General features: G+C 55.5%; 1 protein-coding gene across 3 annotated transcripts; it reads right to left on the bottom strand.

Moving 5' to 3' along the window:
* Window positions 1-4,603: 4,603 nt before the first annotated feature.
* SLC30A3 (solute carrier family 30 member 3) lies at window positions 4,604-12,781 on the bottom strand. 3 transcript variants are annotated; one of them, XM_082357756.1, is made up of 8 exons: window positions 12,467-12,772; window positions 8,855-9,036; window positions 8,133-8,279; window positions 7,882-8,035; window positions 7,096-7,294; window positions 6,745-6,850; window positions 6,369-6,503; window positions 4,604-5,408 (listed from the first exon to the last, which is right to left on the bottom strand). In XM_082357756.1, exons 1-8 carry the CDS (start codon window positions 12,559-12,561, stop codon window positions 5,260-5,262), a joined length of 1,167 nt encoding a protein of 388 aa, XP_082213882.1. In that variant the 5' UTR covers window positions 12,562-12,772; the 3' UTR covers window positions 4,604-5,259. The 3 variants fall into 3 exon arrangements, with proteins under 3 accessions (XP_082213882.1, XP_082213881.1, XP_082213880.1); XM_082357755.1 differs by lacking the exon at window positions 12,467-12,772 and adding an exon at window positions 9,342-9,521; XM_082357754.1 differs by lacking the exon at window positions 6,369-6,503 and having other exon boundaries at window positions 12,467-12,781.
* Window positions 12,782-13,129: the final 348 nt, after the last annotated feature.

Here is a 13,129-nt window from a genome sequence, read left to right as displayed (position 1 = left end):
CTTCCAGAAATGTAATAGGGAAGAACAAATCTGACTCCACATTGGATCTAGCTTTTTTAAATTTGTCTGTTTTGTTTTATTTGTTGTTTTTACTTTAACCTTTGTATGCTATTACTTTTGCTACAAGTTAAGAATGTTGCCTACAGCCTGAAATATACAGGCTAGCCCCAGGGCTCTGACCTTTAAAGGTATAACACTTTTCCATTCATATAGAGATAAAAAGTTGCAGAACAGAGAATAACATTTGTCTTGTTGGAGGTTTGTAGGAACATTGTGACCAGACCTACCTAAACAGCTGCAAGAACAAAGCATTCCAGCACCAAAAAGTTTGCAACAAACAACCACACCTCCTCTCCTTTTAGTATAAAAGAAGCCTGAGGGACTTCCCTGGTGGTCCAGTGGTTAAGAATCCACCTTCCAGTACAGGGGGTTTGATCCCTGGTCAGGGAACTAAGATCCCATATCCTGCATGCCCCGCAGTGCAGCCAAATAAGTAAGTAAGTAAAGAAAGAAGAAAGCCTGAATTCTAACTCCGTTAAGAAGATGGTTCTTTGAGACACCAGTCCACCATCTTCTCAGTCTGCTGGCTTTCCAAATAAAGTCACTCACTATTCCTTGACCCAACAACTCATCTCTTGATTTTATTGGCCTCTTGTGCAGTGAGCAGTATCAGCTTGGTAACACAGGGAGTGGGAGTTCTGGCTCAGGAGGAGAGGCTGGGAATAGCTCAGGAGCGGGCTGCGACGTGCCCTTCCCAGGGTGGCTACCACGGCCTCTACACTGGTGCTGGGTACAGAGGGTCAGCCCAGACAGGAGGAGACCTGCCCTCTGAGTGAGCATCGCTCAGGCCTGGGGCTGCTTCCGGGGGCTTCAGGATGCTGTAGCCAGAGAGCAGCAGAGGGAGGGTGGGGAATGGGGCGCAGGAGCGGGGCGCAGGCTCTGGCAGCCTTGGGCCCCTCCTCCTCCCCATGTTCCCCACCCACTTTCTCTCATCAGTCCTGGCAACAGGGCCCACTTTGTGGGATCATTTGTGATCGTGGCTGCACGTGCAGCCTCAGGCTCTGCCCCACAGGCACCTGGGAACTGCCCAGCACCCTTTGGAAGGTGTTGACCAGGTGCAGATGGGATGGCCGGGGGCCTCAGAGCAGGGACAGGGAGGGCCAGTCCTTCAAGTATAAAAGAAACTCTAGGGAATTCCCTACCAGTCCAGTGGTTAGGACTTTCACTGCCGGGGCCCAGGTTCAATCCCTGGTAAGGGAACTAAGATCCCACAAGCCGAGTAGCGAGGCCAATCAATCAATCAATCACTCAATCAATCAAAGAAACTCCCTAAATGCAGTTCTCCACAGAGGTGGGGGAATCTGCCAGGAATAGAGGCAGGGGTCTTCCCAGCCTGACTCAGGGTCCTGGGATTCCCTCCAGTCTCCCAGCTGCCTGGGCTGCTGCCACGGCACAGGCCTCAGGGGGGCGCTGCTCCCCCTCTGATAGCACGGCTCAATCAAGGCAGCCAGGGTGGGCCCACAGCTTAGGGAAGTCCCCGAAGGGGCGGCAGGGTCACCGGAGGGAGGAGAACACCGCTTTATCAACCTGAGCTTGCTCTTGACCACAGACAGGCTGCTTCCCTGGTCTGCCGGGTCCTCAGCCCTCGCCCCTCAAACAGGAAAGCACGGCCCCCCACCCATGGCCAGCTGGCCCGGCGGCCCCCTGGGTGAGCAGCTCCCTGAGGAGGGCAGGGCCTGCCCAGCTGCCCAGATTTTCGCCTTCAGCACCTGCCCTGTCTCTGCAGCACGAGGCCCTCCAATCCACAGCCTCCCATTCTGGCTTTTCCATCTGACTCCTTGGTCTCTCTCAAGCGCTCCTACAACTGCACTGAGCCCCCCCCTCCTGTCCACCTCATCTTCTTCTGGCTTTCCTTTTTTTCTGGTACATCTCCACCTCTGAGAGCGGCCCTCTCCCCTCTCTTCCCCTGGTTAACCAGCTGTGTAAAGAACTGCCAGGGCTGGGCTGATGGATGGGCCCTTCCCCTGCTCTGCTCTTCCTCAGGCCTCCCCTTCGTCCCCACGCCTCCCAGCCCTTTCTCCTCACCTCTCCCTCCACCACTCATTTTTACCATCAAGGAAGGACACCAAGAGGAAAGGGCCTTCTGGATAAGCAAGTGGAGAGGTGCGTCAGGGAGATAATAGGGGTGTGCAGGCAGCTCCTGCAGATAAGGATTTCCTGGACTCCCTCGGGAATGCCCTATGAATGGGGGAGAATGCTCCTGATTCTTCTGTGCGTCTCTGTCCCTGACAGAGCAATGCCTGGAGGCGGGTGGAAAGGCAGGGTGGTGTTGAAAAGGGCTGGGGACTTAGTGCAGCCAGAACTGAATTTGGATCTCAACTCTGATGGTTATTAGCTGCATGATCTGGGGCAGGTAAGCCTCAGTTTCTCCATCTGTAAAGCACAGATAATACTGTCTGCCTCACAGCGCCTGGCACCAAGTGTAAGCTCAATAAATGTCGGTTCCTATCCCTGCTGTCAGGGTGCTGGGTCACCCTTTTCCCTGAAATCCCTCATAGATTCCACCCAAAAGGTAACCCTTTCCTACATGCCCTCTATATACCAGGCACACTTGTACCCCAATGTCATGTAACCCCTCTGTTTATAATTAGGAAAGCTGGAATGCAGAGGGGTTACCAGTGACCAGAGTATTAGCAGAAGGCCGAGGCAGAACCAAGGAGCCTGAGCGCAGAGCCCCAGGATGGGCTAGCCAGCAGCAACAGGTTGCTGGGAAAGAACCGAGAAAAGTTTTGCTGAGAAACTCAACTGTGCAAGAGCCTCCCAGGGCCTGGGTGGGAGTGAGAGCCCAGGCTCTGCACCTGCCCCTGTCACTTGCTGGGTGACCTTGGGGAAGTCCTTTTCCCTCTCTGAGCCTCAGCTTCCTCTTCATTTTGCAGGGGTATGGGACAGAGATGGACTGCATGCTTTGTGAGGTCTCTTCCTGCCCTGAATGTTCTGTTCCCTCTCCTGCAAAGGGATCCAGCCTTGTGCATATAGGGCAGGGCTGCAGCTTAAGGCTGTTGGAAGGGTAAAAATCTAGTCCTAGTCTTCCCCACTCTCTATTTCCTCACTCTTCCCAACCCCCATCCTGTCACTTGGGGCCTGTAATCGATGAGTCGTAAAATGAGAAAGTATCAGGAACTAGCAAAGCATGGAGAGCAGCTGGGGCAGCCTTGGTGCCAAGTGTGAGGGACTGCTAGCCCTTCGCCTGTGCCCAGCCTCCCGTGCTAGACTCAGGCCAGCAGGCCAGCAGCGACTCACCCATCCTGGTCGAGGGGAGCCCAGCTGAAGATCAGAATGGGGAGGCCTATTTTCAATGGGTCCAAAGACCACACCTTAAAACAAGTAATGAAATCTATGTGTATTGACATGGAAAGACGCACCCAGGATATATGGCTGAATCATAAAAGCAGGTTACATGTTATTGCCTATAATGTAATCCTCTTATGTTATTATGTAGAAGTCTTTGTACATACAAGAAAATATGAGCAGAGAGACTGTGAATAGCAGTTATCTCTGGGAGTTAAGAGTATAGGGGAATCATTCACTTTCTACTTTATACACTTTCCTTTGATAGGTTTTTATTTATTTATTTTTATTTTTGGCCACACTGCACAGCTTGTGGGATCTTAGCTCCCCAGCCAGGGATCGAACCCATGCCTCTGGCAGTGGAAGCACAGAGTCCTAACCACTGGACCGCCAGGGAATTCCCTCCTTTGATAGGTTTTTAAAGTGAACATATATTGCCTTTATAATTTTAAAAAATCAGCACAATTTAATAATAAAGATATTTTCATTGTGGGGGAGGAGCCTTCCAGAAATATGCACGAGCTAATGAAAATGCTCCGGGTCTTTGCTTCAGGCTGGCATTATATCAACCTAGGATGGGAAGGCCAGTGGACTCCTGCACTATATCCAAAACGAAAGCACAAAGGGCTTGATGTTTTTTTTTAAGAGAAAATGAACAATCCCTTAATGAGATCTGTAAGGTCAAATCTGTCGAAATATATGATTCAACACATGAGGCAAAGGGAGGATAATTGTAAAAGAGGTCCTTGGTGCCCACAGCTCAAACCTGGACTTGGGGTTGGCTGCTGTGAGGCAGGGTTGGGGCAGTTGGGACTGAGGGCTGCTCCCCAGCACCTCACACAGCTTGAGAACAAAGGCAAATCAGCACTGTGGTCCAACCCCTCTCTCCCAAATGGCTGCAGCTTCCCGCCAACCAGCCCAAGGCCATCCTGGCCTGCGGAAGCCTTTCAGAATGGCTCTAGTATCCCTCAGCTCCTTGCCATCCAGCTTTCTCCTATAACCAAGCCCAGAACGAATGGGCATCTCCCTGAGCCAAAGACCCAAGCTCGAGCACACTGCCAAGTAGGGGAAGGCAGTAAAGGGACCGGCGGGTTTCAGCCTACATCAGAATGGATATTTGAGGGTGGAGAGGATGGAGAGGCTGGGAAGGGGGTAGGGGAGCTGTGCAAGGTCACTCTGGCTGAGGGATTCTATCCGTTCCCAGATGACCGATTCTCTGTCCCCCTCCTGAGGAGTCAGCTCAGGGGCTGAAAGGTGCAGTTAGGTACAAGTTTATTGGCAGAGCTGCGGCGGAGTCCTCCCTCTCTCTGGGAGAGCCGAGGGCACAGCACCAACAGAGGGATGGCCAGACAGACCCCCAGACAGACACATGGATGGTGCAGGCTCACAGAGACCATAGCACAGCCACACAGGTAGAGACACACAGGCCACAGCACCAAGACACACACACACAAAACCATAAGGCTAGAACACACGGACAAAGTGCAGGCTTTGGGGCTCCTGCATAGACAGAGAGAGAGCCACGTGGGGAGGGGGCCCCTGCTGACCTCCCCCAGGCTTAGGCACACCAACAGCACAAAGACAGGCAGATCCCCCAGCCAGCCAGCCTGCCACACAGACAAATGAACTGCACGGACAGGAGGCTGGGGGCTCCCCCGAGCACGGGGAGCAGGGACCACAGGACTTCTACACACCCCAACTGCCCTGACTTCCCTGTTCAGCCTGACTCTGGCCCCACTCCCCACACACACTTTGGTCTTGCCCACTGGGGCTGGGGGGTCGGCAGGTGGAAGCGGGCAGAGAGGAAGGGTACGGACCCAGCTCCGTCCCTTCTCCGTGAGCAGGGAGGCAGTTGCTGAGAGTCCAGGGCTGAGCCTGGGCCTGGCAGTGGGGTGAGGGTGCGGCCGTGCCTCAGGCTTGGGGGGGCTCCCGGCAGCGCAGGCACTGGGCCATCTCAGGCTGGTACTGCTCGACCTGCAGGGTAGAGCTGGAGAATCCAAACCGGGAGTGGAGCCGAGATGTGGCTTCAGCCAGGACGGCTTCAGGGTCAGCCGTGGAGTCTGCGGGGGAGTGATAAGAGGCAGCAGGTTTCCAGGGGAATTGGGAACCAGCAAGGGGCCCAGATAAGGATGGGTGAAGGGGAACCAGGGGTTTGCATGGCATGAAAGCCAAGATTGAACGGGGAGCTTTATTTTCTCTATATATTGTATGAACAGTGTAAAACTGTCAAAAAGGTCGGAGAGACTCATCCTTAATCGACTAGGCTAACACACTAGACCATTATTTTTCTATTCTCTTCTGCTCTTTGAGTATCAGTATACAGCTGTGTATTTCAGCAGCAATACCACCTGATTTTCCACAACATTCCAGATGTTAAATATTCTGTTCTCATTGTCCCTCTAGAGTTACCATCAAATATCCTACAAAGTATAATATTTTTGGCATCCAAATTGCATGTCTCTGATTGCTTCTTGCATCTGGAAGAAACTCAAAAATTCTTTGTCAGCTTGTGAGTCACCATATATATTTTAAATAGTTGAACCATAATGTAGCTAAAATTTTATATTCCGCTTTCTCTCTTAGCATTATACCATAAACATTTTTTCTAGTTGCCCTACAGTCTTCATAATCATCATTTTTAAAAGTTACATGATACTCCACTGAGTGGAGGAGCCATAATTTACCTAACTGTGCCCCATCATGAGACCTGTAGGTACCAGTGATCTTTTAAAGGGTTGCTGGTTCACCGCACTACTTCAGAGAGAGTGAAACCTCCCCCAAAAAACCCTGTCCAGCCAGGGCTCCGTGCCTCCAACATACGAGAGAGAGAGAGAGAGAGAGAGAGAGACAGACAGACAGACAGAGAGAGAGAGAGAGAGAGAGAGAGAGAGAGATATACAAAAGACAGAGAGATGGAAACATTCGCAGTTAATTCAGACCATCTTCCTAAGTTTGGATGGTGGTAGGGGAAGGGAGAAATGTTTCTGGAAAGTAACTGGCTGGGGTCAGTGTGGACTCACCAATGGCCAGGTGTGCGGAGACAACATGGTAAGTAAGCGTAAGGGACCACAGGTGCAGCTCGTGGGTTGCCCGAACTCCTGGCACTGACAACAGGGTATCCCGCACAGGTTCAAACCCCACACTTCGGGGGGTACCTGCAAGCAGCACCCACCACGCCTTATTGCCAGGGCCACTCCTGCCCAGAGCCCAGGACCCCACCTCCCCCATCCTGTACCACTCACCCTGTTGACCCCCACAGTTTACCCCGTCCCTGAATCCTCCTTCCACCAACAGGCCTTCTCCCCACACTTTCTCCAGAGAAAACAGAGGCGCCTAGTCCTGGGGTGAGGTCAGAGAGGGCCCGGGGGGGCTGGGGAGCAGTGGCGTCTGACTCACCTTCCATGAGGACGCGGAGAACATCTCGGAGGGTGGGAGCCGTGGATCCAAGGGCACAGATGGAGAAGAAAAAGGTGCTGATGGGGTCAGCTGCCTTGTATTGAGGCTGTAGAGAAAGAAAGCCCTAAGCCTGGGAATCAGGGACCTTTCAGAGGAAGACCTAGGGGCATCCTGGACAAACAGGACCTGAGAGGCCCCTGAGAACCCTGCTGGGGTGAAAGGGACGATAACCCTGGGCCAGGAGTCCTGGGGAGCTGGGAGCTGGAGTGGGGTGGGTGGGGGTCCAGGGAAGGAGGGGCTGGGGCGTGGAATTGGGGGAGGAAGGCTGGGGCAGGCTTGCACAGACAGTACCTTGAAGTAGATGAGGATGGAAGCGGCCAGCACCCCAAGGCTCTGCAGGAGGTCCCCCAGCACGTGCACAAAGGCCGCCCGGACGCTGGTGTTCCCCAGGGGCAGGGGCTCCCCAGGCCCCTCCTCCAGCGGTGCATACTCTGCCCCCCTGGACCCGTGGCTGTGGTGGGGCCCGGCCTGGTGCAGCACAAAGGCCATTCTGAGGGGGAAGCAGAGCAGCTCAGCCCAGGTGGCCTGCTCCCGGCCTCCTCTGCCCACTTCCACACCTCCTCTTCTCACCTCCCCAGGAGCCCTCTCTCCACCTATTTTCTCCCTATTTTCCCAGTCCCAGGAAAAAGACAATATGGTCCAAGAGAGACAAGTAATGCAGCCTGGGGGCAAGAATACGTGGTGCCAGAGACGTGGATTCAGATCCTGGCCCTGCTACTAAAGTAGCTATGTGCCCTGGGCAAGTCCCCTGGTCACCTCTTGGGATCTATCTGATTAACTGTATACCAGGAGTGATACTACCTACCTCATGGGGTGGTTGTGAGCTTTAAATGAGACAGTGCTGATGACAGCCCCCAGCAGGGTGGCCAGTACACAGCAGGCCTTTAACAAAGGTCTTTTGACTCTGAATTTTAGGTCTCTACCCCAGTCCCTTCTCAGGCATCCCTAGAGCAGAGAGATGAGAACAGCACATGCGTGCTGCGAGTCTGTCCGGGAGAGGAGAGCCTGCTCTCCCGTCCTGGAGGAGGAGCCCTCGCCCTGAATCCCACACGGTGCCTGCTCCATACTGGAACGTACAGCAGATTGGCACAGACTGCGATGCTGGCGGTCAGCAGCATGGCACCCCCCTCGATGTGGTAGTCGCTGTGCAGCAGGCGGATGAAGGCCAGGTACAGGAGGATGCCAGTGACCATCCAGAGGGAGACCACAGAGGCCAAAGCCCCCAGAGTCTCTGCAGGGGAAGACAAGCTATCAGAGAGCTGCCCAGGACCCTGAGAGGTACCTTCTGGCAAGACTGGGGGGGTCATCAGACCATGCAGGGGCCTTACCTGAGCGGTGCCAGCCAAAGGTCATGGTGCGGGTGGCTGGACGGGTAGAGAGCCAGAGGGAGAAGAGGCTGCCCATCATGCTGCCCACATCTGCCAACAGGTGGGCTGCATCAGTCATAATGGCCAGGCTGTGCGCCAAATACCCACCTGCAAGAGTAAAGTGATATATGGTCTGGTCCATTTAGAAAATATCATGCAGTGTGTGTAGAGGCATGGAAAAGAGACGGGGCGGGGGGACATATACCAAAATGTGAACGGCAATTTTTCTCTGGTGATGGGATTACACATGGGATTTTGTGGGGGTTTTTTGTTTTCACTCATTCACATATTCTAGTTTTTCTACAATAACTTTTTTTTTGACCACGCCGCGCAGCTTGTGGGATCTTAGTTCCCCGACCAGGGATTGAACCTGCGCCCTCAGCAATGAAAGCGCAGAGTCCTAACCACTAGACCACTAGGGAATTCCCTACAATAACATATTTTAATAACAAGAAAATAGGGCTTTTACAAGACCAGTTCATACTGATGAGCCAGCCCTGAATTCCCTTGGTGCTGTCCCTCGCCCTCTCCCACTTTCTGGGTCCTGGGCACCCACCTCCCCGGTCCCAGCCATCCCCATCTTCTCTGCATCTCCACCCAGGAACATTCCTGGGACTCTGGATGGGAAGTGGCTTAAGCAGGCATCCGGAGGATGGTGTTGGAGGAACTGCTTTCCGACTTACCGACTACTTCCCCGGCCATGAAGATGCAGCACACAGCACAGGCGGCACACAGCTGCCTCTGCGCCTGCAGCCTCTCAGGGGTGAGACCTGGCTGTAGCAGAGCGTCCCTGTGGCAGTGGTGGAAGGACATCTCCACGGGTTTGGGCTCCTCGGGGAGGGGCTCGGAGGGCTCTGTGAAGAGACTGAGGCAGGCAGCACAGTTCAAGCTGGGGTCTGGTTCAAGGGCTAACTCCTCACTCCCAGGTCCTGGATCCCCCAGACCGGCTTCATCAGATGTCCCTCCTCTCTATCCTTTCCCGAGGCCTTGTGGACAGAGGGCCACAGGAGAGATGGGGCTAAATGGACAACTCAGATTCCAGCCTCCCTTTTCCTTTCACATACAGAGCCATAGAATCTCAGAGCACACGTGGAAAGCACCTTAGAGACGTCTAGTCTACCACTTATTAAAGAATTAGAAGTATGAGGTTCAAAGGGAGAGAGGACTTACGGAGGCCACACAGCTAGTTAGTGGTCGAGCTGAGATTAAACTCCAACCAAATCAATTCAATATGATAGGCGCCACGAAGAACACAAGATGAGCAGGATATCCTTTCTGCTCTCTGGGAGCCTCTGGTGAACAAGACAAATGTGTACCTAAATACTATGAGATGTAGCAAAAGGTAGCTATTGCCTTAGCACATACTGACTCTAATGAGGAAATCAGGGAAACAACTGAAGGAGGCACCTGAGAAGGGCCTGGAAGGATAGGAAGGATTTTGATAAAGAGTAGGTGCACGTGCCCGGCAAAGGCAATATGAAGGGGAAGTGGTGTGAAAGTGTGGGGTGGGGCTCAGCACGTGGTCCTGGCCTTAGTGCCTCCCTGCTGGACCTACCTCCTGGTGCCTCCACTCCCAGGTCCTTCACCTTCTCTCTCTAAGACATTCAGCTAGACGTGGCCCTTTAAGAGGAGAGTAGAATGCTGGGACCCAAAAAGTCTGAAGTTCCTGGCACAGAGAACTAATGGCCAGATTCCAGAGCTGGGTTGTCATGGGGAGGAGAGAGTGCAGACTGGTGTGGCTGGGATTGGTAGCAGTAGGAGTGCTGGGCTTGGAGTCTGCCACATGTTAGCTGGACCTCAGTGTGGCCACAAGCACCCAGCAGAGGCCACTTTAACCGCACAGTTCAGTAAGCCTCCCTGGACAAATGAGCGGGGCTGGAGGCCTCCCCTGGGGATGCCAGAGGCTGAGCTCAGGTTAACTGAGTTTTCAGTCCTTTCTGGCTTAACTCTCACCCCCATTACTACCCAACCTGAACCCCAGGGAGAACAGAACCTTCCACAGCATAAAGGACCTAAATAGAAAAGTACAGTTCTAGAAATACTCATGGAGGTGTCACAAGAATACCCTTGAGAGAAAATGAAGGCTCCAGATAGAAATGTGATCACAGCAGTAAAGTGGGAAGGGTGCCTGGGGCCTTCTGGCTGAGGACAGCCTCTGCCCAATGGGCGAATTCAGCTGTGAGGGAGATGGGGGCACATTTGGTGCTTCTAGGGAAAATACAAGTGCTGGCAGGTAGATTAACTTCTTGGAATCCCCTTCCAAGACTTAGAATCTGGGTGTGTATGATTCCAGGTGTGTTTCCAGAGGAGATGGGAGATGAGGGTGGCTTTGAAATCCATCCTCATTCTTCAATGAGAGTACCAAGCAGCGTACACGTACTGAAGCTCAATCTAGTGGGAGAGACAGAAGTGTCGCAAATGACTGACTATGCAAGGAGAAGCTGGGGCCAGGAGGGTTATGAACAAAGGATTTTGGAGCACAGGGGAAGGAGTGACCAACTCTAAAGGGGATGAAGAGACCCTCACAGAGGAGGAGATGTTTAAGAGAAGACCTAGGTAGAGACAGGAGCTCCAGACACATGGAATGACAATGACAAGATATGCAGCTTGGAGCTTAAGTGTGAGGAACCAGGGGAAGGGCTGAGGAGGAAACTGATGGGCTCAAAGTAACATAAAGGGAGATACACTGACTGATTTAATCTTTCCTGAGCTGTGAGATGGATGACCTTGACGATGTACTAGTCTGGGAGGAAGAGAAGAGAGGAGATAGAGCGGTCCAGAACAGACAAGGCCAGAGGCTCCCTGCGCAGAATCTTAGAGACAGGCAGGCAGGTAGGGAAGAGCTTCTTCCAGAAAGTACTGCAGGATTTGGTGACTAATGGTCATATGAGAATGAGGATAAGCTGGGAGTCAGAGATGAGGGTCTGAAGAGCAAACAGAGGGCGAGCGGCTTTGAGGCAGAGGGCAAGATGCCTTTCCTGGCCCTGTAAGACACAGCGCGGCCAGGCATCAAGGTAGTCACCCATCAACAGGCTGCTCCCTTTTGTTTTGCATTAACTGGGCACTAAAGAAGCCTCATTGTTGGTGTGTAGGGGTTCGGGGAGCTACCTGCTGTGTGCAGAGGAGGAAAGACAACTTGCTCTCCCTGGCCCTCTGAAACCCCCAACAAACAACAAATACTATTGAGCGGGGTAGAGGGGAGACTGGCCTGAAGCAGAGTCGAAAGGCACGTGAAGAGACGCCAGGGCCACAGCTGCCCCCGTCTGCAGTCCTCCGCGGGAGAGATTCCGACGGAAGTCTTCCCTCCCTTCTGCTCATCCACTCCCCCATCCACCCAGGTTTACGGCCCCCATCCAGGGAAAGAGCGAGAAACCCACAGAGGCACCACATCCGAGACAAAGGGAGAGGGGTTGGGAGGGAAAAGGAAAGATAGAGAGAGATGAGGAGAGAGAAAAAGCCGGAGACGCTGTCAAATTCCCGAGATAAACGAACGGTGGGCAAAGAGACAAAATGGCCAGCGGAGGTGGCCAGGGAGGGCCTGGCGCGGCCGCTCGGAGGGACAAGGCGGTCGGCGGGCGCCGGGCGCCGGAGGCCGGCGGGACGCGGAGGCGGTTCTCCGGCCGCCCCCGGCCCGCTGTCCCAACCGCTCCAAGCGCCTCATTTCACACCTCGCCGCCCCCGGCCCCGTCTGTGCGTAGCCGGGAATACCCCCGCCGCCCAGACCGCACCTGCTCCTTCCTTACCGCCCCCTCGCTTCCCAGCGGCCGCCCGCCCCCCAGGAGCCCGGAAGACCCGCTGCGGAGCCCGGGCCCATCGTCGGCCCGGGTGCCCACAGCTGGCCACTCTGGAGGGGGCGCCCCGAGCCCGGGAGCGCGGAGGGTAGGGCCGGAGGCCTGGGCGGCGAGGGGCTCCTACGACCCCGGAGCAATGCGTACATCGGGGCACCTGGCGCGGACTCCGGCCAGACGGAGGTGCAGTCGCTCGCGGGCAAGTCAGACGCGGCGGGGGGGGCGGAGGGGTCGGGAGGCTTGGGGGGCGGGCCGAGGAGCAGTTTCCCGGGACCGGGAGGAAGAAGGTGGCCAGGAGGAGGCATATCGGGCTGTTGAGCGGCGGGGGTCGGGGCTGGCTGGGCGGGCTGGGGCTCTCTGTGCAGCCGGAGGGGACAGAGCGCAGCGCCACGAAGCCGAGGGGGTCGCGGTGCGCTGGGCCGGCCGGCCGAGAGAGACAACGAAGTGGACGGAAGGCGGAAGGGTGGCGCCCCCCCCCAGCCGAGGGCCGACCCAGGTCAATCCTACCTCTTCAAACGCAGGCCGCCACCAGCGCCGCCGCGGTCTCGGGGGCTCACTAGGCGAGTGGTCTCAGAGCCCCCCGTGGCAGGAGAAGCCTCCATTTCCCCGCGGCCCCGACCGTCTAGGCCGCACCGAGGTAGAGAGAGGCGTGGCCAACCCCGCGCCAAGTCCGAGCGGCCCGTCGACCCCCAGACTCCCCGCAGGGCCTCGGGGCCACCACAGTGGAGGGAACTGCGGCGACTGTGGCGCCGGCAGTCCGAACTGCAGATCCCGCGGCTGCTGGAGCCCCGCCCCGCGTGGGGCGAGCTCCCCAAGCCCCGCCTCCAGGCTCCCCAGCCTCTCCCCCCACGCCTAAGCCCCGCCCCCGGAGCCCCGTCCCCGTAGGCATAGCCCTATTTCCCGGTGCCGGAGCCAGGTGGGGCGGTGGGAGCTCTCTGCGCCCCCGCCGGGTTCTAGAGAACGCCTAACCTCCATAGCCCACCCCTAGGCAGACCAGCCCCGCCCCTACCCAAGCCCTGCCTACCAGTTCCCAGCCGAGCTCCTCAAGCCTAGGGACCTTCCAACCAATCTTCGCCCAAGGGACACCGCCCCGTGCAGGTCCGCGCCAGGGCATCCCACCCCCTCTCCCCACCACCCGTCACCTCGTGGCCCCAGCCTCCCCACACGGAG

The sequence above is a fragment of the Balaenoptera borealis genome (assembly GCF_965194805.1).
Source record: "Balaenoptera borealis genome assembly, chromosome: 15".
Classification (NCBI taxonomy): Eukaryota; Metazoa; Chordata; class Mammalia; order Artiodactyla; family Balaenopteridae; genus Balaenoptera; species Balaenoptera borealis.
The sequence above is the reverse complement of the archived record's forward strand: the minus strand, read 5'-3'. Positions and strand labels throughout refer to the sequence as shown.